The sequence below is a fragment of the Salvelinus alpinus genome, chromosome 31 (genome assembly GCF_045679555.1).
Source record: "Salvelinus alpinus chromosome 31, SLU_Salpinus.1, whole genome shotgun sequence".
Taxonomy (NCBI): domain Eukaryota; kingdom Metazoa; phylum Chordata; class Actinopteri; order Salmoniformes; family Salmonidae; genus Salvelinus; species Salvelinus alpinus.
The window spans coordinates 16,134,555-16,161,647 of record NC_092116.1 but is presented as its reverse complement, the minus strand read 5'-3'; the positions used below and the strand labels follow the sequence as shown (position 1 = coordinate 16,161,647).

The following is a 27,093-nucleotide window of genomic DNA, read 5'->3' as shown; positions in this document are numbered from 1 at the left end:
AAGGGAGAGAGTGAGGGAAAGAGAAATAGAGAGCATAGAAAGGGAGAGAGTGAGGGAAAGAGAAATAGAGATAGAGAGTATAGAAAGGGAGAGAGTGAGGGAAAGAGAAATAGAGAGTATAGAAAGGGAGAGATTGAGGGAAAGAGATATAGAGATAGATAGTATAGAAAGAGAGGGAAAGGGAGGGGTCAGAGAAAAATGCACATGATAGTGATTTGAAGGTTAAAGAGACGTTTTTACCAAATAGTAAACCACAGAAGTTGGATTTGAGACACATCATTCCTCTCTAGAGGTTATGTATTATATTGTTATGATATTATTATTATTGTTATTATATTCTTACATCGTTATTATACTGTTACTTTACTCAATAATTTACAAAAAGCTGCACATGAATTGGTATTGGTATTTTGGTATTATATTAGGATCCCCATTAGCTGTTGCGATAGCAGCAGTTACTCGTCCACACAAAACATGAAACATTACATAATACAGAAAATGTATAGACAAGAACAGCTCAAGGATAGAACTACATACATTTAAAACGTCACACGTAGCCTACATATCAATGCAGACACACTCAATATCTAGGTCAAATAGGGGAGAGGCGTTGTGCCGCGAGGTGTTGCTTTTTTAAAAAAAAACAGGTTTGCTGTTCACTTGAGGAGTTCCATGATATCATGGCTCTATATAATACTGTAAATTTTCTGGATTTTTTTCTGGAATTGGGAAGTGTGAAAACACCCCTGGTGGCATGTCTGGTGGGGTAAGTGTGTGTGTCAGAGCTTTTTCTAGGTCCTTCTTTGCAGCACTTGCTTTGTGGAGTGTGGTGTCAAAAAAGCAGACCATCTCTTTATCACGGACAGACCTCTCCCCATCTTTACAATCATTGAATCAATACGTTTTGACAATGACAGTTTACAATTAGTAGGGATATAGAGACCATTACCCTCAGGATATCCATAGAGATTGTCCACAAAGTTAGAGATGGTGTAGTCGAACGCTGCAGCTGAGATCCCATCATTGTCTTCACTGTCATCTACAAACTTCAGCCCCTCTCCCTGGTTCACTCCTATCAGGATGTCATAGTTCAGGAACTCCCCCTTGTGGCAAAACGAGGGCAGGACATGTTAAGTGCGTAGACACATTAGAAGTGCATGAGATTTTGCTGCTTCATAACATTTTAAGCACTTTGGGCTCCTTGAAAAGCACTATTAACACCAAAAAGCATAAAATATAAACCTGTCTTAAATTACACTTAACCATTATAGTAATGTCTTATCATAACCTTAATCTTTTTACGTTACTCTTGGTAACTCTGGCACTGAGATTTCATCAGAACCAATAGAATACGTCTCTGCAGTCAAAGAGCCATGACTAATATACCCCCACTAACCCCCATCCCCACCCCCAACACCACACCCACCCCCTGCTCCAGCAATCCCACCTGCTGCATGAGTATCTCCGGGTCGTCCGGCACCACGTCTCCGTCCACTACGGGTCCGAAGGCGATGTGGTAGCGTGCCGGCTGGATGTCCTGATCCACCAGCTCCCTGAAGTTCTTCTTCCTCAGGCAGTCCACCAATTCTGCCGTCTCTGAGTGGCTGCAGCCTACCCTCCGGGCCAGGATCTTGGTGTACTTGAGGGGCTGGTAGTTGACCGACCAGCTGGAGATGGCTGAGCCACTCTGGGCTATGGCCCTCTGGAACAACCCTGGAGGACAGAGAGTGGAAGGAGAAGTTAGACAAGTGAATCTGAAAGGAGGAGGTTTTATGAACGTCCAATGTAATATCAGGAGCAGGCCAAAACAAGATCCTACACATAGAAAAAAGATGAGCGGATAATCCCTTTTTTTGTCTGAAAATTGAATACGGCCCAAAGTGTACTGTACATGTTCGATTATTAGTGGTAGCCAAGGTTTCCTTCCAGAAAAGATAAGCTCATTTTCTAAAGAATACTTAGTTAGGTTGTGAAAGTTTGTTCCATTTTCCCTCCACGGATTTCTCTATTTTTCCTGTCTTTAGTCACTGTAACAAATCAGATAGAAAGTCATGCGCTTTAAACTCCATAGTTGAGATGATACTGTACGAGATTCAGCCCAGACTGGGGAATCGATGGGGGACTGCACAGTCTGCCTCTTATTAAAGAAATACGTTTCCTTCCTCTTTTCCACAGATTTCTCTTTTCTTTCTCTCTCTCTGTCTGTCCTGCGGTGAAAACGAACTACTGTGGTGCCTCGTTACAGGGGGGAGCTCTCATTCCTCCCCCTCTTCCTCCTTCGTATTGCTCTCTTCCTCCACTCTCCTTTCCTCTCCTGTAGATTCCTGGTGAATAATTAAGCAGTGACGCAGAGCAGAGCCTCTTTCCCAGGGAAGACTATTAGGGAGCGCGTGGCTCAGCCGACCTGCTCCTTCTGCATTACTCCTCACAGAGGAGAGAGAGAAGAGGAGGGGAGAGAGAGAGAGAGAGAGAGAGTTGAAGAGAGGTGTGTGAGGAAGTTAGTGTGAATTGATAGTGAGGGAAAGTATGAGAAAGGGGAGAGAGGTGACTCATCTATAATTCATCCTAAATCCTTATCAGTTTCTCTCTTTCCTCCTTCCCTCTCTCTGTTCATCTTCCCTTCCGCTACCTCCCCCCTCTTCTCCCCTCTCCTCCCTTTCCCACTCTCATCATAACGATGTGTATCCCCCCTCCCCCTCCTCTCTCCCTCGCCTCTCATCCACCTCTCCTCCATAAACACATGTATCATGCCACAGTTGATTTGTTGAGTGGTGGGATGACATGACTGGTGTTCCCCGTGGGGAGCGAGAGTGTTCCTTACCTGGCACCCCGGGAGCTTTGAGTGACAGGTGGAAGAGTTGTAGTCTGGAGGGCTGGTGTTAGATGACGATGAGGACGGTGATTAAGATGAAGATGGGTTTGACAGCAGAGAGAACTGGTTTTAATGTATGGGTGAGTGGCAGCAGAGGAGACGAGTCAATGATGAGACGAGACAAGAGAGGAGGAGAGGACATGTAAGTTTGGGTAGGAGAGGAGAGGACATGTAGGTTAGGGTAGGAGAGGAGGAGAGGAGAGGACATGTAGGTTAGGAGAGGAGATGACATGTAGGTTAAGAGAGAAGAGGACATGTAGGTTAAGGTAGGAGAGGAGGAGAGGACATGTAGGTTAAGGTAGGAGAGGAGGAGAGGACATGTAGGTTAAGGTAGGAGAGGAGGAGAGGACATGTAGGTTAAGAGAGGAGAGGACTTGTAGGTTAGGACAGGCGAGGACATGTAGGTTAGGAGAGGAGAGGACATGTAGGTTAGGAGAGGACATGTAGGTTAGGAGAGGAGAGGACATGTAGGTTAGGAGAGGAGAGGAGAGAACATGTAGGTTAGGACAGGATAGGACATGTAGGTTAGGACAGGAGAGGACATGTAGGTTAGGAGAGGAGAGGAGAGAACATGTAGGTTAGGACAGGAGAGGACATGTAGGTTAGGACAGGAGGACAGGAGGGGACATGTAGGTTAGGAGAGGAGAGAACATGTAGGTTAGGACAGGAGAGGACATGTAGGTTAGGACAGGAGAGGACATGTAGGTTAGGACAGGAGGGGAGGAGAGGACATGTAGGTTAGGAGAGGAGAGAACATGTAGGTTAGGACAGGAGAGGACATGTAGGTTAGGACAGGAGAGGACATGTAGGTTAGGACAGGAGAGGACATGTAGGTTAGGAGAGGAGGGGAGGAGAGGACATGTAGGTTAGGAGAGGAGGGGAGGAGAGGACATGTAGGTTAGGGTAGGAGAGGAGAGGACATGTAGGTTAGGATAGGAGAGGAGAGGACATGTATGTTAGGGTAGGAGAGGAGAGGACATGTAGGTTAGGGTAGGGAGAGAAGAGGACATGTAGGTTAGGGTAGGAGAGGAGAGGACATGTAGGTTAGGGTAGGAGAGGAGAGGACATGTAGGTTAGGGTAGGAGAGGAGAGGACATGTAGGTTAGGGTAGGAGAGGACATGTAGGTTAGGGTAGGAGAGGAGGAGAAGACATGTAGGTTAGGGTAGGAGGAGAGGACATGTAGGTTAGGGTAGGAGAGGAGGAGAAGACATGTAGGTTAGGGTAGGAGAGGAGGAGAAGACATGTATGTTAGGGTAGGAGAGGAGGAGAGGACATGTAGGTTAGGGTAGGAGAGGAGGAGAAGACATGTAGGTTAGGGTAGGAGAGGAGGAGAAGACATGTAGGTTAGGGTAGGAGAGGAGAGGAGAAGACATGTAGGTTAGGGTAGGAGAGGAGAAGAAAATGTAGGTTAGGGTAGGAGAGGACATGTAGGTTAGGGTAGAGGAAGAGAGGGCATGTAGGTTAGGGTAGGAGAGGAGGAGAGGACATGTAGGTTAGGGTAGGAGAGGAGGAGAGGACATGTAGGTTAGGGTAGGAGAGGAGGAGAAGACATGTAGGTTAGGGTAGGAGAGGACATGTAGGTTAGGGTAGGAGAGGAGGAGAAGACATGTAGGTTAGGGTAGAAGAGGAGGAGATGACATGTAGGTTAGGGTAAGAGAGGAGGAGAGGACATGTAGATTAGGGTAGAAGAGGAGGAGAAGACATGTAGGTTAGGGTAGGAGAGGAGGAGAAGACATGTAGGTTAGGGTAGGAGAGGAGGAGAAGACATGTAGGTTAGGGTAGGAGGGGAGGAGAGGACATGTAGGTTAGGGTAGGAGAGGAGAGGAGAAGACATGTAGGTTAGGGTAGGAGAGGAGAAGACATGTAGGTTAGGGTAGGAGAAGAGGAGAAGACATGTATGTTAGGGTAGGAGAGGAGGAGAGGACATGTAGGTTAGGGTAGGAGAGGAGGACATGCACATACTATACTGGTTGTTTACTCACAGTCTCATGTATATACACACACACAGAAAAATACATACAGAAAACATCTCTCTCTCTCTCTCTCTCTCCAGTCTCTTTCTCTCTCTCTTTCTACAGTCTCTCTCTCTCTCTCTCTCTTTCTACAGTCTCTCTCTCTCCAGTCTCTCTCTCTCCAGTCCCTCTCTCTCTCTTTCTACAGTCTCTCTCTCTCTCTCTCTCTGAGGGGTCAGAGTATACCTGGCAGTATAATATGCTCAAAGAAGAGGAGTGTGTGTGTCAAGGTTTCCCTACAGGTCATTGGACCACATTGCTCCCAATATAAATGTTGATCATCTGTCTCAAATGACACCCTAATCCCTATGTAGTGCACTACTTTTGGCTCTGGTATTCTATGGGGAATAAGATGATGTCACTCTGAACTCACTTTGAACGAATCCATCCTTGGGAGTAACCAGATAGTATATCCATGTACCCTTGTTCTACTGGGTAAGAGTAAGTCATCTAAGAACTGAGAAGTAAATCAAATCAAATATGAATGTAACCCACCAGTGTGCCCCTTACCCTCGGAGTGGTGCGAGAGGATGAGGAGGTTGACGCAGGACGCGCCGGCGCCGGAGCCGAAGATGGTGATGCGCTCGGGGTCGCCGCCAAAATGTCCGATGTTCTCATTGAGCCAACGCAGGGCCTGGATCTGGTCCAACAGACCATAGTTCCCCTTGGCTGACTGGTCCCCTGTACTCAGGAAACCTTTAGAAAGGTGAGGAGAGCGGGACAGAGGGGGGAGGACGAGGGAGAGAGAGAGATGCATCGTTAATGGAGAGTTTATTTTGACAATAATGTGTCAGCTCCTTTGGCAAATGTTCTCCACATTCTACAGTCGCCCGTCCTCTCCCACATTCTACAGTCGCCCGTCCTCTCCCACATTCTACAGTCGCCCGTCCTCTCCCACATTCTACAGTCGCCCGTCCTCTCCCACATTCTACAGTCGCCCGTCCTCTCCCACATTCTACAGTCGCCCGTCCCTCTCCCACATTCTACAGTCGCCCGTCCTCTCCCACATTCTAGTCGCCCGTCCTCTCCCACATTCTACAGTCGCCAGTCCTCTCCCACATTCTACAGTCGCCCGTCCTCTCCCACATTCTACAGTCGCCCGTACTCTCCCACATTCTGCAGTCGCCTTCCTCTCCCATATTCTACAGTTGCCTATCCTCTCACATATTTTGATAAAGGCAATATAGAATAAAACATCAAGGCCTGTTAATAAATAAACTGGTTCAACAAGAGATGAAAGACTGGGTAAGGAGCACTTGTTAAGGGAGAAGAGGAGAGAGGGAAGGGGGGAAGAGAAGAGAAGATAGATAGATAGTAGGTGTTCTATGACTGTGAGGTGGCCCCGGATAGAGAGAGAGGGAGGAAGGGAGGGAGGATAGAAGCACAGTGTTTCATCTGTGGATGTGTGTGTTTCATCTGCCTCCAAGACACCAGGGGTTGGCTCTCGAGCAGGGGGAGGCTGATCAAAGAGCTGACACTACAGAGAAGCCTCTCTCTCTCACACACACACTATGCACGCATGCGCACACACATACACAAGCACACACATACAAAGACACATATGCTGGGGTTGTCGCCCTCTCTCTAACACACACAATAAGACAGAAGACATACACTCCTCTGTGTGCCGACACACACTGCCACTTGTCTTAGTACCCATCGTCCAAGGAGAAAACATATGCACACATTTGCTATGTGTTAGTGTATGTACTGTGTGTGTGAGAGTGATGGGTGCGTGCCTGCGCGTGCTCACACGCCGGTATGCATCCCTCGCCTCCTTAGGGCTCCATTGACTCTGTATCGCAGAAGATCAGCGGTAGAGAGCTATTGAAATGTAAAGGTCATTTCCGATTGAGCCAACATATGGAGCTTTTCCCGTGAATGCAGTCTCAGTAAATGCGGGGACATTGAATTTCAATCGGGCTATACCGTCAAGTTACATAGACTGCACGAGTTCATCTGACTCTAGGGAAGTAGATAAAGAGCTTCATTGCCAAAATCCTAAGTTATTTAAGTTATGGGTTAAGGTTTGCGATAGGGTGGTGTGTGTGTGTTTCCAGCTCTGTAGTATCCGAGTGTGTGAAAGGAACAGTTGTGTTTGTCTGGCCCTGAATAATCAAACTGGATACTGCTCACAATATTTACACACACACCTACAGAACACACACACGCACACACAAATGTGTACAAACTCACACACACACACACACACACACTAGGGTGACCACATGTCCCGGATTGTGCGGGACAGTCCCACATTTTGGCCCTTTGTCCCGTAACTAAACAAGCACATCCTGCATTTTATCAACAAATTTAAACACCACTAATTTACAAAATAAAGTTGATTTGTCCCGTATTTCAGTCAGACATTCCAAGCTCTCTCTTTTGCAGTCACGTTGAGCTTATGACAAGATACGCCTATATATCTGGACTATCGGCACTGTCTTGATGCACACCCACAAGACTATGCACTGATTGTGCAAAACATTAAGAACACTGTCCTAGTATTAAGTTGCGCACCCTTTTTGCCCTCAGAACATCCTAAATTCGTCGGGACATCGGGATGCTGCCCATGTTGACTCCAATGTTTCCCACAGTTGTGTCAAGTTGGCTGGATGTTTTTTGGGTGGTGGTGGACAATTCCTGATACACACAGGGGAAACTGTTGAGCGTGAAAAACCCAGCAGCGTTGCAGTATGGTAGCAGGTGCACCTGGCACCTACCACCATACCTCCTTCAAAAGCACTTAAATCTTTTGTTTTTTCCCATTCACCCTCTGAATCACACAATCCTCATCTCAATTGTCTCAAGGCTTAATAATCCTTCTTTCAAACTTCTTAAGGCTAGGCATGTACTAGCTAGAGGGACAACTTCCGGTGAAACTGGAAGGCGCGCAATTCAAATAAATAATCAGAAGAATTATGGATATTAAATATTTAGGTACATACAAGTGTCTTATATCGGTTGAAAGCTTAAATTCTTGTTAATCTAACTGCACTGTCCGATTTACAGTAGCCATTACAGCAAAAGCATGCCATGTGATTGTTTGAGGACGGCGTCCCACATCAAAATATTTATTCCACCGGCACAGGTTTCATAAATTCACAAATAGACATTAAATATTCACTTACTTTTTGAAAATCTTCCTCTGATTTGTCATCCAAAGGGTCCCAGCTATAACATGTAGTGTTGTTTTGTTGTATAAAATCCTTTTTTATATCCAAAAAGTCTGTTTAGTTGGCACCATCGATTTGAGTAATCCACTCGTTCAACATGCCAAGATAGGAATCCGAAAACCTACGCCTAAACTTTGTTTTAACAAGTCAAAATAAGTTTCTATCCAACCCTCAGATACCCTAAAATGTAATAAAACTATAATATTTCATACGGAAAGAAGTATGTTCAATAGGAAAGCGATATTAGCAGGTGCGCATTGTCTTCATGGTGCGCACACACATGAATTTCCAAGCAGATGTCCTTGTACTAAAACTCATTATTCTTACTCGTTTTGGAAGAAACAAGCCTGAAACATTGAACAAAGACTACTGACACCCAGTGGAAGCCATAGGAATTGCATACTGGGAGCTAGATTTCATTATTTCCCTATACTTTCCATTGGAAAAGCATGGGCTCTCTCAAAAGAAAAGATCTGGTTGGTTTTTCTTTGGAGTTTCTCCTACCATATCTATTATGTTATAGTCTCCTACATTATTTAACATTTCTACAAACTTCAGAGTGTTTTCTTTCCAATGGTACCAATAATATGCATATCCTAGCTTCAAGGCCTTAGGAACAGGCAGTTGACTTTGGGCACGTCAGTCAGGCGGAAATGGAAAAAAAAGAATCCTAGCCTGTGTCCTCCCCTCCTCATCTACACTGATTGAAGTGGATTTAACAGGTGACATCAATAAGGGATCAAAGCTTTCACCTGGAATCACCTGGTCAGTCTGTAATGGAAAGAGCATGTGTTCCTAATGTTTTGTACACTCAGTGTATATACACACTCACACGTACTACACTGACACATTCACACAAAACCCACACATTCACATTCACTACATACGCCAGTGGTGGTTGGTGTCGTATAAGATTAGGGAGGACACATTTTTTTATGATCATGGCCTTATTTCTATTACAGAATATTGAATGACTGTAATTCAAATTCCATTCACCCAGTTCAATGTAACAACGATAGGTTTACGCTACTATATGATACTTGAATATTCCCTATACCCATCATGAGGTTGCTACGACCTAGCCTACGATTTAAAGTTTACAACATAGGTGCATACAGGTCGAGAGAAAATGTGAGAAATCAAGTTGACAGACAGTGACACATTTAATACCGCCTTGCACTCTTGCCTGCATCTAGCTGATCTAGGGCGTAATTATTAGTCCAACAGTTGCAAACAAGATTTTCTATTGGACAAATTCAGGTATGTTTATCTACGTTTCGTTCCATTTTCTTCCGTTTAAGAAACCCTTTTAAACAGAATCTGTGGAATGAATACACCCCTGTCCACCCGCACGCATTGTTCACTTTCATAGCAGCCACATACAAACAGCATGAACATTTTGCTCATTGTAAAAAGGTCATCACCTTTTCCCAGCGCTTGTGGACTTCAGTGCACAACACAACAGCTGTCTGTGACCAGGCAAAAAATCTTTCCAAGCCAAACCTTCATACCATAACTGCTAACCGCTACACACCGCCTACATCGTTATTACCATATTAGCTAACGTCATAGTCAACATAGCTACTAGAACTAACGTGTTAGTAAACCTGCTACAATCATGCAGTACAGTGTACAGCAAGCAGTTTAGCAGTTATAACAGCAGGTCCGGTGGCAGTAAATTAATTCAACCAAAAGCTTACCATGACATGGAAGAGTTCAAGTGTTGGATAGCTCTGATAGACTGGAGGACGTTCTCCGGAAGTCATCATAACTACTGTGTAAGTCTATGGAAGGGGGTGAGAACCATGAGCCTCCTAGGTTTTGTATTGAAGTCAATGTATCCAGAGGAGGACGGAAGCTAGCTGTCCTCTGGCTACACCATGGTGCTACCCTACAGAGTCCTGTTGAGGCTACTGTAGACCTTAATTGCAAAACAGTGTGTTTTAAACACTTATTTGGTGACGTGAATAATATTTAGTATTGGATAACTTTTTGAATGTTTCACTATTTAAATTTGTCTGAAATTCGCTGAGGAGGATGGTCCTCCCCTTCCTCCTCTGAGGAACTTCCACTGTCATATGCGTATGCACACAAACACACACACACTCAAACACACGTATACCGATACAACTCAAACACACGTATACCGATACAACACAAACACACGTATACCGATACAACACAAACACACGTATACCGATACAACACAAACACACGTATACCGATACAACTCAAACACAAACACACAAACACACGTATACCGATACAACTCAAACACACGTATACCGATACAACACAAACACACGTATACCGATACAACACAAACACACGTATACCGATACAACTCAAACACACGTATACCGAAACAACACAAACACACGTATACCGATACAACTCAAACACACGTATACCGATACAACTCAAACACACGTATACCGATACAACACAAACACACGTATACCGATACAACACAAACACACGTATACCGATACAACTCAAACACACGTATGCCGATACAACACAAACACACGTATACCGATACAACACAAACACACGTATACCGATACAACACAAACACACGTATACCGATAGAACACAAACACACGTATACCGATACAACTCAAACACACGTATACCGATACAACACAAACACACGTATACCGATACAACACAAACACACGTATACCGATACAACACAAACACACGTATACCGATACAACTCAAACACACGTATACCGATACAACTCAAACACACGTATACCGATACAACACAAACACACGTATACCGATACAACTCAAACACACGTATACCGATACAACTCAAACACACGTATACCGATACAACTCAAACACACGTATACTGATACAACACAAACACACGTATACCGATACAACTCAAACACACGTATACCGATACAACTCAAACACACGTATACTGATACAACACAAACACACGTATACCGATACAACTCAAACACACGTATACCGATACAACACAAACACACACACACAAACACACGTATACCGATACAACACAAACACACACACACGTACACCGATACAACACAAACACACGTATACCGATACACCACAAACACACGTATACTGATACAACACAAACACACGTATACCGATACAACACAAACACACACAAACACACGTACACCGATACAACACAAACACACACAAACACACGTACACCGATACACGCACAGTTTTACACTCATCCTATGCTGCCTCCTGCTACTCTATTCTTTATTTGACTTAGTCACTTTAGCCTGCATTCATGTACATATCTACCTCAAATACCTCTGCACATTGACCTGGTACTGGTATTCCCTGTATATAGCCTCACATTGATCTGGTACTGGTACTCCCTGTATATAGCTCCACATTGATCTGGTACTGGTACTCCCTGTATATAGCTCCACATTGATCTGGTACTGGTACTCCCTGTATATAGCTCCACATTGATCTGGTACTGGTACTCCCTGTATATAGCTCCACATTGATCTTGTACTGGTACTCCCTGTATATAGCTCCACATTGATCTGGTACTGGTACTCCCTGTATATAGCTCCACATTGATCTGGTACTGGTACTCCCTGTATATAGCTCCACATTGATCTGGTACTGGTACTCCCTGTATATAGCTCCACATTGATCTGGTACTGGTACTCCCTGTATATAGCTCCACATTGATCTGGTACTGGTACTCCCTGTATATAGCTCCACATTGATCTGGTACTGGTATTCCCTGTATATAGCTCCACATTGATCTGGTACTGGTACTCCCTGTATATAGCTCCACATTGATCTGGTACTGGTATTCCCTGTATATAGCTCCACATTGATCTGGTACTGGTATTCCCTGTATATAGCTCCACATTGATTTGGTACTGGTATAACCTGTACTGCCCTCCCAAACAAAAAGGCAGTAACTGCTCATTTGGTCGAAAATGAGTTAATGTCATTTTTGTTACATTAAATGCATGCTTAATCATGTGGACAAATATCCTGCCTCTATTGTATTGTGGTTTGGAGAAAATGGGGGTCGTATTAGCAGTAACTGCAAAAAGTTACTGTGAAACAGTAACTGAACTTACTGCCTTTTAGCTTGGTTTCAACCTGCCCTAGGCTGCAGTTACTGCGTTTTACCTTTGTATCATATCATTTTATTCTGATAGTGATGCAATCGAGCCTGTATGACACTGACTAACTAACAAGCTAGCGAGCATAGACTAACAATGCTACCTGCTCTCATAAGAGATCTGCAATTGATACTAACGTCAATTTATTAGCCATATAATGAATTATATTCTGAAACTTCGTCTGATGGTTTCTATGAATCAGTACACCATACACACAATGTCTAGCCAGTGACAGCCACCTAGCTAAAACTGACGCGCCCCTACCAAAACGTCAAAACCAACCTAGCTAGCATTAGCATGAAGCAATAGATTTGTGCTACATGTTCCCATAAGAGACAACCAGCAGTTTATACTAGCTTCAATCTATTATACCTAGAATGAATATAATCCTTATAGTTGTATTCTGACATTCCATGGGTTATTTGAATCCGTAACGTTACACCACACACACGATCTCTAGCCAGCTGGCGGTCAGTTGGCCGTGCACCCCATACTGAACTGTCAAAAGCCACGCACAATCGTTTTCCGGAGGAGCGCACACACAGCATTGCTAGGTCATTAATAATATATCTACTCACATGTTCAGGGTTTCTGGTTTTCATTTATATTCCAGTATTGCGTGACTGTCCTGGTCAGGAAAGTTCAAATCCAAAATTGTATCCATCACCTTTGTTGGTGGCATATGTAATTAGTACAACAAGCTTTGACATGCCAAACGTGTGCTCAATGTGTCTGCTTCAGTGCCATCATTACATGAATGCGGAAAAAACTGTTTTGCATGACTTCCACCAATCCCTGTGGTCTAGATGATTAGTATCTATGCGGATCAAAGTTGCCATGTGAAGGTGTATTAGGACAGTACAACCACGTCAACACTAGGTTTTATTCCTGTCAGTGTTCATCCATGCAATTTCTTTGTCTTTGTAAATAAAAATGATAATGTAAGAGCCTTTTTGGGAGCAGGTATGACATGAATAGATGAACTGAGTTATGACAGTGAAAATGATTAAGATAATGTTTGCACAAGATAAAATCAACCTTGATTATATCCTATATTATAGAATAACTGAAAATAATTATGATCATATGTTTGCACACCAGAAAATGTCAGTATTAATTATTATCATCCATGACAGAATAGAATCATTAGGATGCATGTCCATGATTATTTGCTCTGTTTATTTCAGTTGAGTTTGAGGGCCACATTCCAACAAAGATTCCTGATCTACCCCCTTTAACTGAAGTCACAGTGTCAACACTATTTGAAGAAATAGAGAAGCAGTGGGTGGTCTCTGACTCCTTAGACATCAGTCTATCAGAAGAGAAATCAAGTGCCAATGATGATGATGATGATGAAGATTATCATCCACCTTCAGAGTTGGATGTCCCAGCACAAGTGGCAGCTGAGCCCGTGGACACAACTCCAGAACACCTATCAAACAAGAAATCCAAGATTCCACCAACGGGTAAGCCATGTGGTCCCAAATGCAAGAGGCAATGTACTCAGAATATTTCAGAGGTCAGGCGAAAGGAAATATGGGAAAAGTATTGGGAGATGAAGTATAAGGAGAAGAGGACATGGATCTTCCACATGGTGGTACAGCAATCTAAGAAAAATGTCACTGTTGGTGCTGACAGTCGACGCAGCAGGTCGTTTCTGTACCATCTTCCAAACCAGAGCGGTTCTGCACAACAGGTATGCAAAGTGTTTCTGACAACATTGGGCTACCACCACAAAAATGACAGGTTGATTGTCACAATGATGGGCAAGTCAATCACCACCAAACTGATTCCACCAAAGGATCAGAGGGGAAAGAAAGCTTCAGCGAGCAAATTGAACATGAATCCAATCCTGCAACACATCGAGTCCTTCCATCCCCAAATCAGCCACTACAGACGAGAGCATGCCCCACATCGCCTCTACCTCCCTAGTGACGTCAATATTCGGTTCATGCATAATGACTACAAGGAGAAGAACAAAGATGCCAGCTGCGGTTATGAAACCTATCACAAGGCGGTAAAGGGAAGGAACATCAGCTTTGTGAAGCTTGGAGAGGAGGAGTGAGAGCTCTGTTTGGTGCAGGGTCATCATCTGAAGATGGAGCACAGGGAGAATGAGGCTGTCACGGTCGTTATAAGGAGTGGACCAAGATGCAGCGTGGTATGTTTCCATCCTTTTATTTGGAAGAGAAACTAAAGAACAAAAACAGTAAAGCGAACAAATGAACCGTGAAGCTCAGAGTAGTGCTCACAGGCAACTATACCTAGACAAGATCCCACAATGCACAATGGGGAAATGGCTACCTAAATATGATCCCCAATCAGAGACAACGATAAACAGCTGCCTCTGATTGGGAACCACACCAGGAACCACACCAGGCCAACCAACATAGATATATAATTCCCCTAGATAACCCAGCCTTAATCACACCCCGACCTAACCAACATAGAGAATAAACAGCTCTCTGTGGTCAGGGCGTGACAGAGGCCATGGAAACCCAAGCCTGCCAAGACAACAGCCATGCAGCACCTGAATTCACCATCACCAACCCCGACTGCATACAATGTAGAAAATATGAGGAACATAAGAAGTCTGCAGGGCAGAGCAGAAGCCATTACCAGGCTGGTGCACAGAAAGATTGGCCTGAGGACTGGTCTGTGAGGAGCGTTGATATGGAAAAAGTCATCATGCTCCCTCGCATGCCAGGTGTGAAAACAGCATTGTTCACAAGAAGAATCGTTGCCTATCACGAGACATTCGCCACCATTGGAAAGAAGTCTCAAAAGAAGAAGAAAATCTCAGTGGTATGGCAGGAAGGAACAGCTGGTCGGAAGGCAAGGAGATGACTTCATCTAACATAACAGCACTGGAGAGTGAGAGGGATGTCAAGCATGCAGTGTATTGGGTGGATAACTGCACTTCTCAAAATAAAAACTGGTGCCTCCTAACATTAATGGTGAGTGTTGTCATTGCTGACTCAACTTTGATGGAGGACATCACCCTCAAGTTCTTCGAGCCAGGACACACCTTCATGAGTGCAGACAGTTTCCACCATGGCGTGGAACAGGAAATGAAAGCTCGACCTGGAGGTGTGTACGGCTTCGGGGACTTCCTCCATGTGGTCGCCACTTCCAATGCAGGCAAGGTGGAGGTGGTGGAAATGAAAAAGGAAAACATCCTGGCATGGAAAGCTGGTAATTCCATCGTCAAGCTGAAGAAGGCAGCAGCACCAAAGCTGGCAGAGATGGCTGAGATCCAGTTGAGGCGTGGATCCAGGAGCCTCTTCTACAAAGTCTCCCATGAAGAAAAGGACTTCACAGAGCTTGACTTTATCATGAAGAAAGTCACTCTAGAGACACCCTCGACACTACGTACACAGGATAGAGGGATAGAAGAGTCCAAGAAGATGGACATAATCACCAAGCTGTGTCCTCTGATGCCTGCAAATCGAAGGCAGTTCTGGAATGACTTTGCTGTGAACAGCATTGCTGAGGATGAGGAGTGATATAGAAGAGCACTGAAGAAGTTTTACTTAAAAATGAAATGTTACTTAAAAATGAAATGTAACTGTTCAGCATTTTATCAATTGTAGCTAAATGTCATTTGGGTCCTCTTGTGAATATGAATATGTAAATATGTTTAAAATGTATTCTTAAAGCTGTTATTTATTCATTCAAAAGTGTCATTTGAAAAAATACAAATAAAATGTTTTTATTAGCAATCTCTCATTTTTATAATTTGTATTACCCTACATCATACTTCGATCATGTTCCATCATTATATATTACAAGACAGGTAATCATTTCATGTTATTCAAACAATTTCAGTGCTGCTTTTCACATTTCTTCTTATAACAAGACATGGGCTACTTGTCAAACACAGCATGTAATGTGACTGACGCAGAACCTACATCTCTATGTAAATGAAACTGGTATCTTAGTGGAAGACACACACAAAGGATGCCGTTTAAACTCTGTTACACTGTCAGTAATTACACTGCTCTTGTATTAATAGCATAAATGAGAAGTATAGTAAACTATTTAGTAAAATGGCAGATACTTTACTTTGGTATTACCCTACAATTTATAACATATCATGCCAAGGAAGAAGGCAGTAACTGCCGTTTAAGGGTCAAAGGTCATGTCAGAGGTCAGGGTCAACATGAATAAAAAATGTACTCATAGTAAGGCAACAGATCATTACATCTCCGATGATCACCCTAGAATTCATTTGGCTGGACAATTAAAAAACTTTGAAGACATTATTCTCAGTTTCACTCTATGAGCAGTTACTGCCTTTTTGCTTGGGAGGGCAGTGTATATAGCTCCATTCCTGTGTATTTTATTCCTCGGGTTACTATATGTTTTTGTATTATTATTTTTGAACTGTGCATCGTTGGGAATGGCTCGTTAGCAAGCATTTCACGGTTAAGTCTACACCTGTTGTATTGCGCATGTGACAAATACAATCTGATTTGATCCTAACGACGTGCCACTCCCGTAACGAGAAGGTCGAGAGCCGTGCGTCCTTCGAAACACAGACCCGCCAAGCTGCACTGCTTCTTGACACAATGACCGATTAACCCGGAAGCCAGCCGCACCAATGTGTCAGAGGAAACACCGTACACCTGGCGACCGTGTCAGCGTGCATTGCACCCTGCCCACAGGAGTCGCTAGAACGCGATGGGACAAGGACATCCCTGCCGCTCAAACCCTCCCCTAACCCGGACGACGCTGGGTCTCCCGGTTGCGACCGGCTGCGATACAGCCGATCGAACCAGAGTCTGTGGTAACGCAGCTAGTATTGTGATGCAGTGCCTTAGACTGCTGCGCCACTCGGGAGGCCGGCGTATTGGTGATGTTAAATACTTCTCCAATCGTTGTTGAGATCTGATATTCTGCGCAGAGCAAGATGAGATGTAGGCCAATGTCATATCATCAACCAATCGTCAAATCATTGAGGTCTATATGTAAATGCCAGCTAAACTTGGAGAGGACAGTTAGGACTAACTACTTACAAAAAGCATGCTTCTGACGAAGAGCTATAAAAGTAAGTAAATAGCCATATTAGACTGAAATATATAAGGTAATTTGGTCAAACGTGTGTCTCTCCATGTTCATTAGTTGCTCATTCAACATATGTTCTGCTACTTCACTCAATCCCCTTTTAAAAGTGTCTTACATTCAGATTTCCATAAAACAGCCACAAACGTGGTCTCGTTTCTGCATCACCAAATTTTGCCGAAGGCAAATGAGTAGCAACAATAGGGGTGCTTCAACGAGGTCCTTCAGTGCACCGGGAGGGCGATTTTTGTGTGTCATCCCGTTGTCTCTCATTTGGGTATTTGAACTGTGGTCACCCTAACAAATCAAATCAAATCAAGTTTATTTTATATAGCCCTTCGTACATCAGCTGATATCTCAAAGTGCTGTACAGAAACCCAGCCTAAAACCCCAAACAGCAAGCAATGCAGGTGTAGAAGCACGGTAGCTAGGAAAAACTCCCTAGAAAGGCCAAAACCTAGGAAGAAACCTAGAGAGGAACCAGGCTATGAGGGGTGGCCAGTCCTCTTCTGGCTGTGCCGGGTGGAGATTATAACAGAACTATGCCAAGATGTTCAAAATATTCATAAGTGACAAGCATGGTCAAATAATAATCTATATTATATAGCACTCTCACTCTCCCTCTCTCTCTGAACTACATACAAGCACATTACACAGACCTCTATTTTCCTTCCATTTGCAGTAAGGTGTCAAAGCCAGCTGTCTCTCCTTTCATTCAGACACCTACTAGAAAGGCAGGCAGAAAGGCAGGCAGAAAGGCAGGCAGAAAGGAAGGCAGGCAGGCAGGCAGGAAGGCAGGCAGGCAGGAAGGCAGGCAGGAAGGCAGGCAGAAAGGCAGGCACGAAGGAAGGCAGGAAGGCAGGCAGGAAGCCAGGCAGGCAGACAGGCAGGCCCAGCTGTCAGGCTGCTACTCATCCAGCACAACCAACCCCACCACAGCCTAAATATGTCATTACAATACCCTCCTGCTTACAACGCTGTCACACTAAGACCCAACATATCATTCTGCTTCATTCTGTCTTTCCTGCCACTTCTTCTTACAGGAGCTGTGAATGGCAAGGCATTTAACAGGGTGAACTACACATAGCACAGGAAAGAGATGGAGGTGGTGGAAGAGGATGAGGAGGAGGAGGAGGAAAAAGGAAGAGAGGGAGGAGGAAAAAGGAGGAGTGGGAGGAGGAAAAAGGAGGAGTGGGAGGAGGAAAATGGAGGAGGGGGAGGAGGAAAAAGGAGGGGGAGGAGGATAAAGGAGGCGGTGGAGGAGGAAAAAGGAAGAGGTGGAGGAGGACAAAGCAGGAGGAGGAGGAGGAAGAAGAGGAAGAAGAGCAGGCGGAGGAGGGAAGAAGACATACAATCTCTTTTTTTAAATACCACTTACAGTAAGAGCACCAGACCGTAAGGGTCTTTGACAACAAGTTACATTTGTTGTTAGTATTTCTTGGCTGTCTCGTTGTAATTATTCCGGGGCGCCGTGTGAGGTTCTAAATTATTCAGATTTTGTGTTTCAGTGGCCATGCGAGACCCTCAGCACGGTGTGTGTGTGTGTGTGTTGATGATCCCCCTCCTCTCTACCCAATAGCAGCAGTCTACTCCCCTGAAAAACAGTTAAGATTTGAACAAACAGACAAACAGAGGGGAACCATGGTGGAAGCCAAAGGCATGCCTCTCTTTTCTTTCCCTATTTCCATTTATCGATCTCTCTCCCTCTCTCTCTCAATATCTGTCTCTCTTTCTCTCTCTCTCTATATCTCTCTTTATCTCCCTCTCTCTCTCAATATCTGTCTCTCTTTCTCTCCCTCTCAATCTCTCTCTCTATATCTCTCTTTCTCTCCCTATCTCTCTCAATCTCTCTTTCTCTCCCTCTCAATCTCTCTCTCTATATCTCTCTTTCTCTCCCTATCTCTCTCAATCTCTGTTTCTCGCGATCTCTCTCTCTTAAAAGCCCAAATCCATTTTCCTCCCCTTTCTCTTTCTTTCAACTAACTCAACCCACTCTCTTCTCTTTCCCTTTCAAATTTCTTGATCAGTTTCCTGTTCCTTTAATCTCACCCCTCCCCTCTCTCCTCTCATTGGGGCCCTACAGGCGCTGGTCTTGAACTGCTGCTGTCTTGGGAAGTTTTGGAAGTTCAATGGTGGCTGTCTTTCCTGTGTGTGTGTGTGTGTGTGTGTGTGTGTGTGTGTGTGTGTGTGTGTGTGTGTGTGTGTGTGTGTGTGTGTGTGTGTGTGTGTGTGTGTGTGTGTGTGTGTGTGTGTGTGGTGGGGTTTCCAAAATGGCTGCTCCTCTCTCTCCTTCAGCATCATCCTTCTCTCTCTGTCCTCTTCCACAGTCGCGTTCCCTCCTCCTCTACCTCTTTCTTCTCACCATGGATCTTCTTGTTCCCTCACTCCCCCACCTCTTCTCTTTCCCACTCCCTGGGGGTCTCCAACATGTTCCAGTGTGTAAGTGTGTGTTCGTGCTCGCATGTGTGTGGGTTTTTCTAAATTTTTTACTATTTTCTACATTTAGAATAATAGTGAAGACATCAAAACTATGAAATAACACATATGGAATCATGTAGTAACCAGAAAAGTGTGAAACAAATCCAAATATATTTTAGATTTTAGATTCTTCAAAGTAGCCACCCTTTGCCTTGATGACAGCTTTGCACACTCTTGGCATTCTCTCAACCAGCTTCATGAGGTAGTCACCTGGAATGCATTTCAATTAACAGGTGTGCCTTGTTAGAAGTTAATTTGTGAAATTCATTTTCTTCTTAATGCTTTGAGTCAATCAGTTGTGTTGTGACAAGGTAACGTTGGTTTTCAGAAGATAGCTCTATTTGGTAAAAGACCAAGTCCATATTATGGCAAGAACAGCTCAAATAAGCAAAGAGAAACGACAGTCACCATTACTTTGAGACATGAAGGTCAGTCTATCCGGAAAATTTCAGAACTTTGAACGTTTCTTCAAGTGCAGTCACAAAAACCATCAAGCGCTATGATGAAACTGGCTCTCATGAGGACTGCCACAGGAAAGGAAGACACAGAGTTACCTCTGCTGCAGAGGATAAGTTCATTAGAGTTACCAGCCTCAGAAATCTCCTCCCAAATAAATGCTTCACAGAGTTCAAGTAACAGACACATCTCAACATTGACGGCCTACAGGGAGGAGGTGAGGGCCCTCGGAGTGTGGTGTCAGGAAAATAACCTCACACTCAATGTCAACAAAACAAAGGAGATGATCGTGGACTTCAGGAAACAGCAGATGGAGCAGCCCCCTATCCACATCGACGGGACAGTAGTGGAGAAGGTGGAAAGTTTTAAGTTCCTCGGGGTACACATCATGGACAAACTGAAATGGTCCACCCACACAGACAGCGTGGTGAAGAAGGCGCAGCAGCGCCTCTTCAACCTCAGGAGGCTGAAGAAATTCGGCTTGTCACCAAAAACACTCACAAACTTTTACAGACGCACAATCGAGAGCATCCTGTCGGGCTGTATCACCGCCTGGTACGGCAACTGCTCCGCCCCACAAACATAAGGCTCTCCAGAGAGTAGTGAGATCTGCACAACGCATCACCGGGGGCAAACTACCTGCCCTCCAGGACACCACCCGATGTCACAGGAAGGCCAAAAAGATCATCAAGGACAACAACCACCCGAGCCACTGCCTGTTCACCCCGCTATCATCCAGAAGGCGAGGTCAGTACAGGTGCATCAAAGCGGGGACCGAGAGACTGAAAAACAGCTTTTATCTCAAGGCCATCAGACTGTTAAACAGCCATCACTAACATTGAGTGGCTGCTGCCAACATACTGACTCATCTCTAGCCACTTTAATAATGAAAAAAATGTATGTAATAAATGTATCACTAGCCACTTTAAACAATGCCACTTTAAACAATAACCATTTTATATAATGTTTACATACCCTACATTACTCATCTCATATGTATATACTGTACTCTATACCATCTACTGCATCTTGCCTATGCCGTTCGGGCATCACTCATTCATATATTTTTATGTACATATTCTTATTCATTCCTTTACACTTGTGTGTATAAGGTAGTTGTTGTGAAATTGTTAGGTTAGATTACTTGTTAGATATTACTGCATGGTCGGAACTAGAAGCACAAGCATTTCGCTACACTCGCATTAACATCTGCTAACCATGTGTATGTGACAAATAACATTTGATTTGAATTGATTTGTGGGAACTCCTTCAAGACTGTTGGAAAAGCATTCCAGGTGAAGCTGGTTGAGAGAATGCCAAGAGTGTACAAAGCTGTCATCAAGGCAAAGGGTGGCTACTTTGAAGAATCTCAAATATAAAATACATTTTGATTTGTTCAACACTTTCTTGGTTACTACATGATTCCACATGTGTTATTTCATAGTTTGATGTCTTTACTATTATTCTACAATGTAGAAAATAGTAAAAATAAAGAAAAACCCTTGAATGAGTAAGTGTGTCTTGTACTGTACATGTGTTTTCCCAGAGGTGCCAGTGTTAGCCCCAGCAGGATATCACGGCCAACGGCTGGCATGAAAGACAAACATGATTGAGGAAAATAAATCATTAAATTAAACGAAAGAACAAAAGAGAAGAGGAGCGTAAAAGATAAAAAGAGAGACCAATTAAGTGCAATCTGCCGTCCATCCCACAGGAACAGCTGTGCACCGGTCGAGTTAGGATTTTAAAAACGAAACAAAAACAAACAGACAAATAAAAAGAGAGAAAAATACCCTGCGTTCATCTGCCAGAGAATGGTGTTCTCCTGAAGATCGTCCCACAGAAAGCTGAAATTTGCATATTGAGAGGCTAAATGGTGTGTGTGTGTGTGTGTGTGTGTGTGTGTGTGTGCGCGTGTGTTAGTGACTATCCCACATCAAACCCTTAGATAACATAGAATATGCTACATGCTGAGCAACACCAACTCTTGATCACAGAGGAACTATACAGATTCATTCTATTCAGCTTTATTACATTTTATTGGACTCACATCTACACTTGTGTTGCACTTTCCTCATGCTGTGCTCTCTCTCTGGTTACGAAACTATCTTTATGATGTGGTTAGGATGTCTGTCTCTCTCTGGTTACGAAACTATCTTTATGATGTGGTTAGGATGTCTGTCTCTCTCTGGTTATGAAACTATCTTTATGATGTGGTTAAGATGTCTGTCTCTCTCTGGTTATGTAACTATCTTTATGATGTGGTTAGGATGTCTGTCTCTCTCTGGTTATGAAACTATCTTTATGATGTGGTTAGGATGTCTGTCTCTCTCTGGTTATGAAACTATCTTTATGATGTGGTTAGGATGTCTGTCTCTCTCTGGTTACGAAACTATCTTTATGATGTGGTTAGGATGTCTGTCTCTCTCTGGTTACGAAACTATCTTTATGATGTGGTTAGGATGTCTGTCTCTCTCTGGTTATGAAACTATCTTTATGATGTGGTTAGGATGTCTGTCTCTCTCTGGTTATCTAACTATCTTTATGATGTGGTTAGGATGTCTGTCTCTCTCTGGTTACGAAACTATCTTTATGATGTGGTTAGGATGTCTGTCTCTCTCTGGTTATGTAACTATCTTTATGATGTGGTTAGGATGTCTGTCTCTCTCTGGTTATGAAACTATCTTTATGATGTGGTTAGGATGTCTGTCTCTCTCTGGTTACAAAACTATCTTTATGATGTGGTTAGGATGTCTGTCTCTCTCTGGTTATGTAACTATCTTTATGATGTGGTTAGGATGTCTGTCTCTCTGGTTATGAAACTATCTTTATGATGTGGTTAGGATGTCTGTCTCTCTCTGGTTATGAAACTATCTTTATGATGTGGTTAGGATGTCTGTCTCTCTCTGGTTATGTAACTATCTTTATGATGTGGTTAGGATGTCTGTCTCTCTCTGGTTATGTAACTATCTTTATGATGTGGTTAGGATGTCTGTCTCTCTCTGGTTATGAAACTATCTTTATGATGTGGTTAGGATGTCTGTCTCTCTCTGGTTATGAAACTATCTTTATGATGTGGTTAGGATGTCTGTCTCTCTCTGGTTATGTAACTATCTTTATGATGTGGTTAGGATGTCTGTCTCTCTCTGGTTATGTAACTATCTTTATGATGTGGTTAGGATGTCTGTCTCTCTCTGGTTATGAAACTATCTTTATGATGTGGTTAGGATGTCTGTCTCTCTCTGGTTATGAAACTATCTTTATGATGTGGTTAGGATGTCTGTCTTACACTGTCCAATCCCACTCAACCAGCCCTCCACCATTCAGACTTAGGAGACTTAAGTCAAGATTTTCATTTTATATTACATGTTAGTCATTTAGCAGACATTCTCATCCAGAGCGACTTACGGGTGCAATTAGGGTTAAGTGCCTTGCTCAAGGGCACATTGGCAGATTTTTCACCTAGTAGGCTTGGGGGATTAGAACCATCAACTTTTCGATTACTGGCCCAACGCTGTTAACCGCTAGACCAGGTATTTGTTTTCTTCACATTTTCAAACAGTACATTTATATTTTCCAACGGGGCTATACATTTGGGTGAAATTTTTTCTCGCCTGAGTAGCCTCATTTCACTGCCAAAAATATAATGAAATCTAGTGTTCAGCGAAATAACAACACAATGTCAAATACAGGCAGCCTAGTCAAATAATCAACATTCAATCACATTAACCGAAACCTTCACTCTTGCGCAGACATTTAGAAACGAAACATGACAATTTGAAAAATAAGCAACGGGAGTTTTTTGAGCAAGAATAAAGATGACTTTCGAGTAGTGAGACATGTATAAAAGCAACAGATACCATTAATAAGAAGGGGCTAGAAGCGTCTTATATGGTGAGCTACCGAGTGGCTAGGACAGGCAAGCCCCATACTATTGTGGAGGACTTAATTCTTCCTGCTGCCGCAGATATGGCTGGGACAATGCTGGGGGAAAAGGCCAAAAAAACTATACAGACAATTTCTTCATCAAACAACACTGTTTCACGACGCATCGGTGACATGGCAGGAGATGTTTTGAAACAATTACTGCTTCACATACAATCCAGTGAATTCTATGTGTTACAGCTGGATGAGTCAACAGACGTGGGGGGCCTGGCACAGCTCCTGGTATATGTCTGTTATGTTCATGGGGGGTCAATTAAGGAAGACCTCCTCTTCTGCAAACCACTGGAAACCAGGACAACAGGAGAGGATATTTTTAAAGTACTGGACAGCTTTGTGTCATCAAATGGACTTTGGTGGTCAAGATGTGTTGGTATCTGTACTGATGGCGCAAAAGCCATGACAAGGAGACACAGTGGAGTGGTAATGCGCGTGCAAGCAGTTGCTCCCGACGCCACTTGGGTACACTGCTGCATCCACCGAGAGGCTCTTGCTGCCAAAGGAATGCCTGAAAGATGTTTTGGACACTACAGTGAAAATTGTTAACTTTGTTAAAGCAAAGCCCCTGAACTCCCGTGTATTTTCTACCCTATGCAACGATATGGGCAGTGATCGTGTAACGCTTTTACAACATACAGAACTGCGCTGGTTATCAAGGGGCAAAGTATTGACATGTTTTTTTGAATTGAGAGACGAGCTTAAAGTTTTCTTTACTGACCATAATTTTCACTTGTCTGACCACTTGCATGATGATGAGTTTCTCACACGACTGGCTTATCTGGGTGATGTTTTTTCTGGCCTAAATGATCTGAATCTAGGATTACAGGGACTCTCCGCAACTATATTCAATGTGCCGAACAAAATTGAGGCTATGATTATGAAATTGGAGCTCTTCTCTGTCTACATTAACAAGGACAACACACAGGTCTTTCCATTATTGTGTGATTTTTTGTGTGCAAATGAACTCAAGCTTACACAATGTCAAATGTGATATAGCGAAGCACCTGAGTGAGTTGGGTGCTCAATTACGCAGGTACCTTTCCCGAAACGGATGACACAAGCAACTGGATTCGTTATCCCTTTCATGCCCTGCCTCCAGTCCACTTACCGATATCTGAACAAAAGAGCCTCATCGAAATTGCAACAAGCGGTTCTGTGAAAATTTAATTTAATCAGAAGCCACTGCCAGACTTCTGTATTGGGATGCGCTCAGAGTATCCTGCCTTGGCAAATCGTGCTGTCGTGCTCAGCACTGATGCTCTTTGCAACCACGTACCTATGTGAGAGTGGATTCTCGGCCCTCCCTAGCATGAAAACTAAATACAGGTACAGACTGTGTGGAAATGATTTAAGACTGAGACTCTCTCCAATACAACCCAACATTGCAGATTTATGTGCATCCTTTCAATCACACCCTTCACATTAACCTGTGGTGAGTTATTCACACTTTTTTGATGTACAAATAATGTTTTATATGTAAGATGGCTAAATAAAGAGCAAAATTATTGATTATTATTATATTATTATGTGTGCCCTGGTCCTATAAGAGCTGTTTGTCACTTCTCACGAGCCGGGTTGTGACAAAAACTCATACTCATTCTTATGTTTAATAAATGTATTGTATAGTGTGTGTGTGGCAGGCTTACAATGATGGCAAAAAACAATATTTGAGAGTGCGCTGACCCTGGTGCTAGAGGGGGTACGCAGCTGGAGGTTGAATGTTTGAAGGGGTTCGGGACTATAAAAAGTTTGGGAACCACTGCTCTAGACTACCTGCCACCATATCACATACACTCAGATGAACACAGGCAACTGCACACACACACACACACGTGCACACACACACACACGTGCACACACACACACACGTGCACACGCGTTACACACACAATCTCCAAAACAGTCACAAAATCAACGTCTCTCAATGTTCATCTCAAACACACACACTCAGTGCGAGAATCTCCACTTTTATTCTCTCCGTCAGTGTAATTAAAATATGCAAATGGTGGAGAAAACACATTTCATTGCAGTGATGACTGTGGCAGTTATGCAGAGGCAGTGAATATTTGAATAGATTTGGTCAGATAAGGCCCATTGGCATCGATAGTGGTGCAGGGAGGAGTGGGGAGGATAGGAAACTAATGACAAAGGGAATTGTTGGCTTATCTCGTTTCTACACACACATCAAACTTCTGGAGGGCTGCCTCCTCACACCACTGGCTGTTCCATAGCTCTCTACTGCAGTCTACAGATGAGAGGTACTTCCTATACATGAACTACAGTGGGGAGAACAAGTATTTGATACACTGCCGATTTTGCAGGTTTTCCTACTTACAAAGCATGTAGAGGTCTGTAATTTTTATCATAGGTACACTTCAACTGTGAGAGACGGAATCTAAAACAAAAATCCAGAAAATCACATTGTATGATTTTTAAGTAATTCCTTTGCATTTTATTGCATGACATAAGTATTTGATACATCAGAAAAGCAGAACTTAATATTTGGTACAGAAACCTTTGTTTGCAATTACAGAGATCATACATTTCCTGTAGTTCTTGACCAGGTTTGCACACACTGCAGCAGGGATTTTGGCCCACTCCTCCATACAGACCTTCTCCAGATCCTTCAGGTTTCGGGGCTGTCGCTGGGCAATACGGAATTTCAGCTCCCTCCAAAGATTTTCTATTGGGTTCAGGTCTGGAGACTGGCTAGGCCACTCCAGGACCTTGAGATGCTTCTTACGGAGCCACTCCTTAGTTGCCCTGGCTGTGTGTTTCGGGTCGTTGTCATGCTAGAAGACCCAGCCACGACCCATCTTCAATGCTCTTACTGAGGGAAGGAGGTTGTTGGCCAAGATCTCGCGATACATGGCCCCATCCATCCTCCCCTCAATACGGTGCAGTCGTCCTGTCCCCTTTGCAGAAAAGCAGCCCCAAAGAA

At 43.6% G+C, this 27,093-nt stretch overlaps 1 protein-coding gene across 5 annotated transcripts in view; it reads right to left on the bottom strand.

The window, feature by feature from the left end:
- Nucleotides 1-27,093, bottom strand: part of LOC139561854 (neuroligin-2-like) — a 290,221-nt gene that overhangs the window by 11,336 nt on the left and 251,792 nt on the right. For 3 of the 5 annotated variants that reach the window (XM_071379172.1, XM_071379171.1, XM_071379174.1), the window contains 3 exons: nucleotides 5,381-5,581; nucleotides 1,448-1,713; nucleotides 950-1,103 (listed from right to left, as the gene is read on the bottom strand). In XM_071379172.1, the coding sequence (XP_071235273.1) occupies nucleotides 950-1,103; nucleotides 1,448-1,713; nucleotides 5,381-5,581 (621 nt within the window). The remainder of the gene's footprint in view (nucleotides 1-949; nucleotides 1,104-1,447; nucleotides 1,714-5,380; nucleotides 5,582-27,093) is intronic. The other 2 variants (XM_071379175.1, XM_071379173.1) reach the window with 1 other exon arrangement.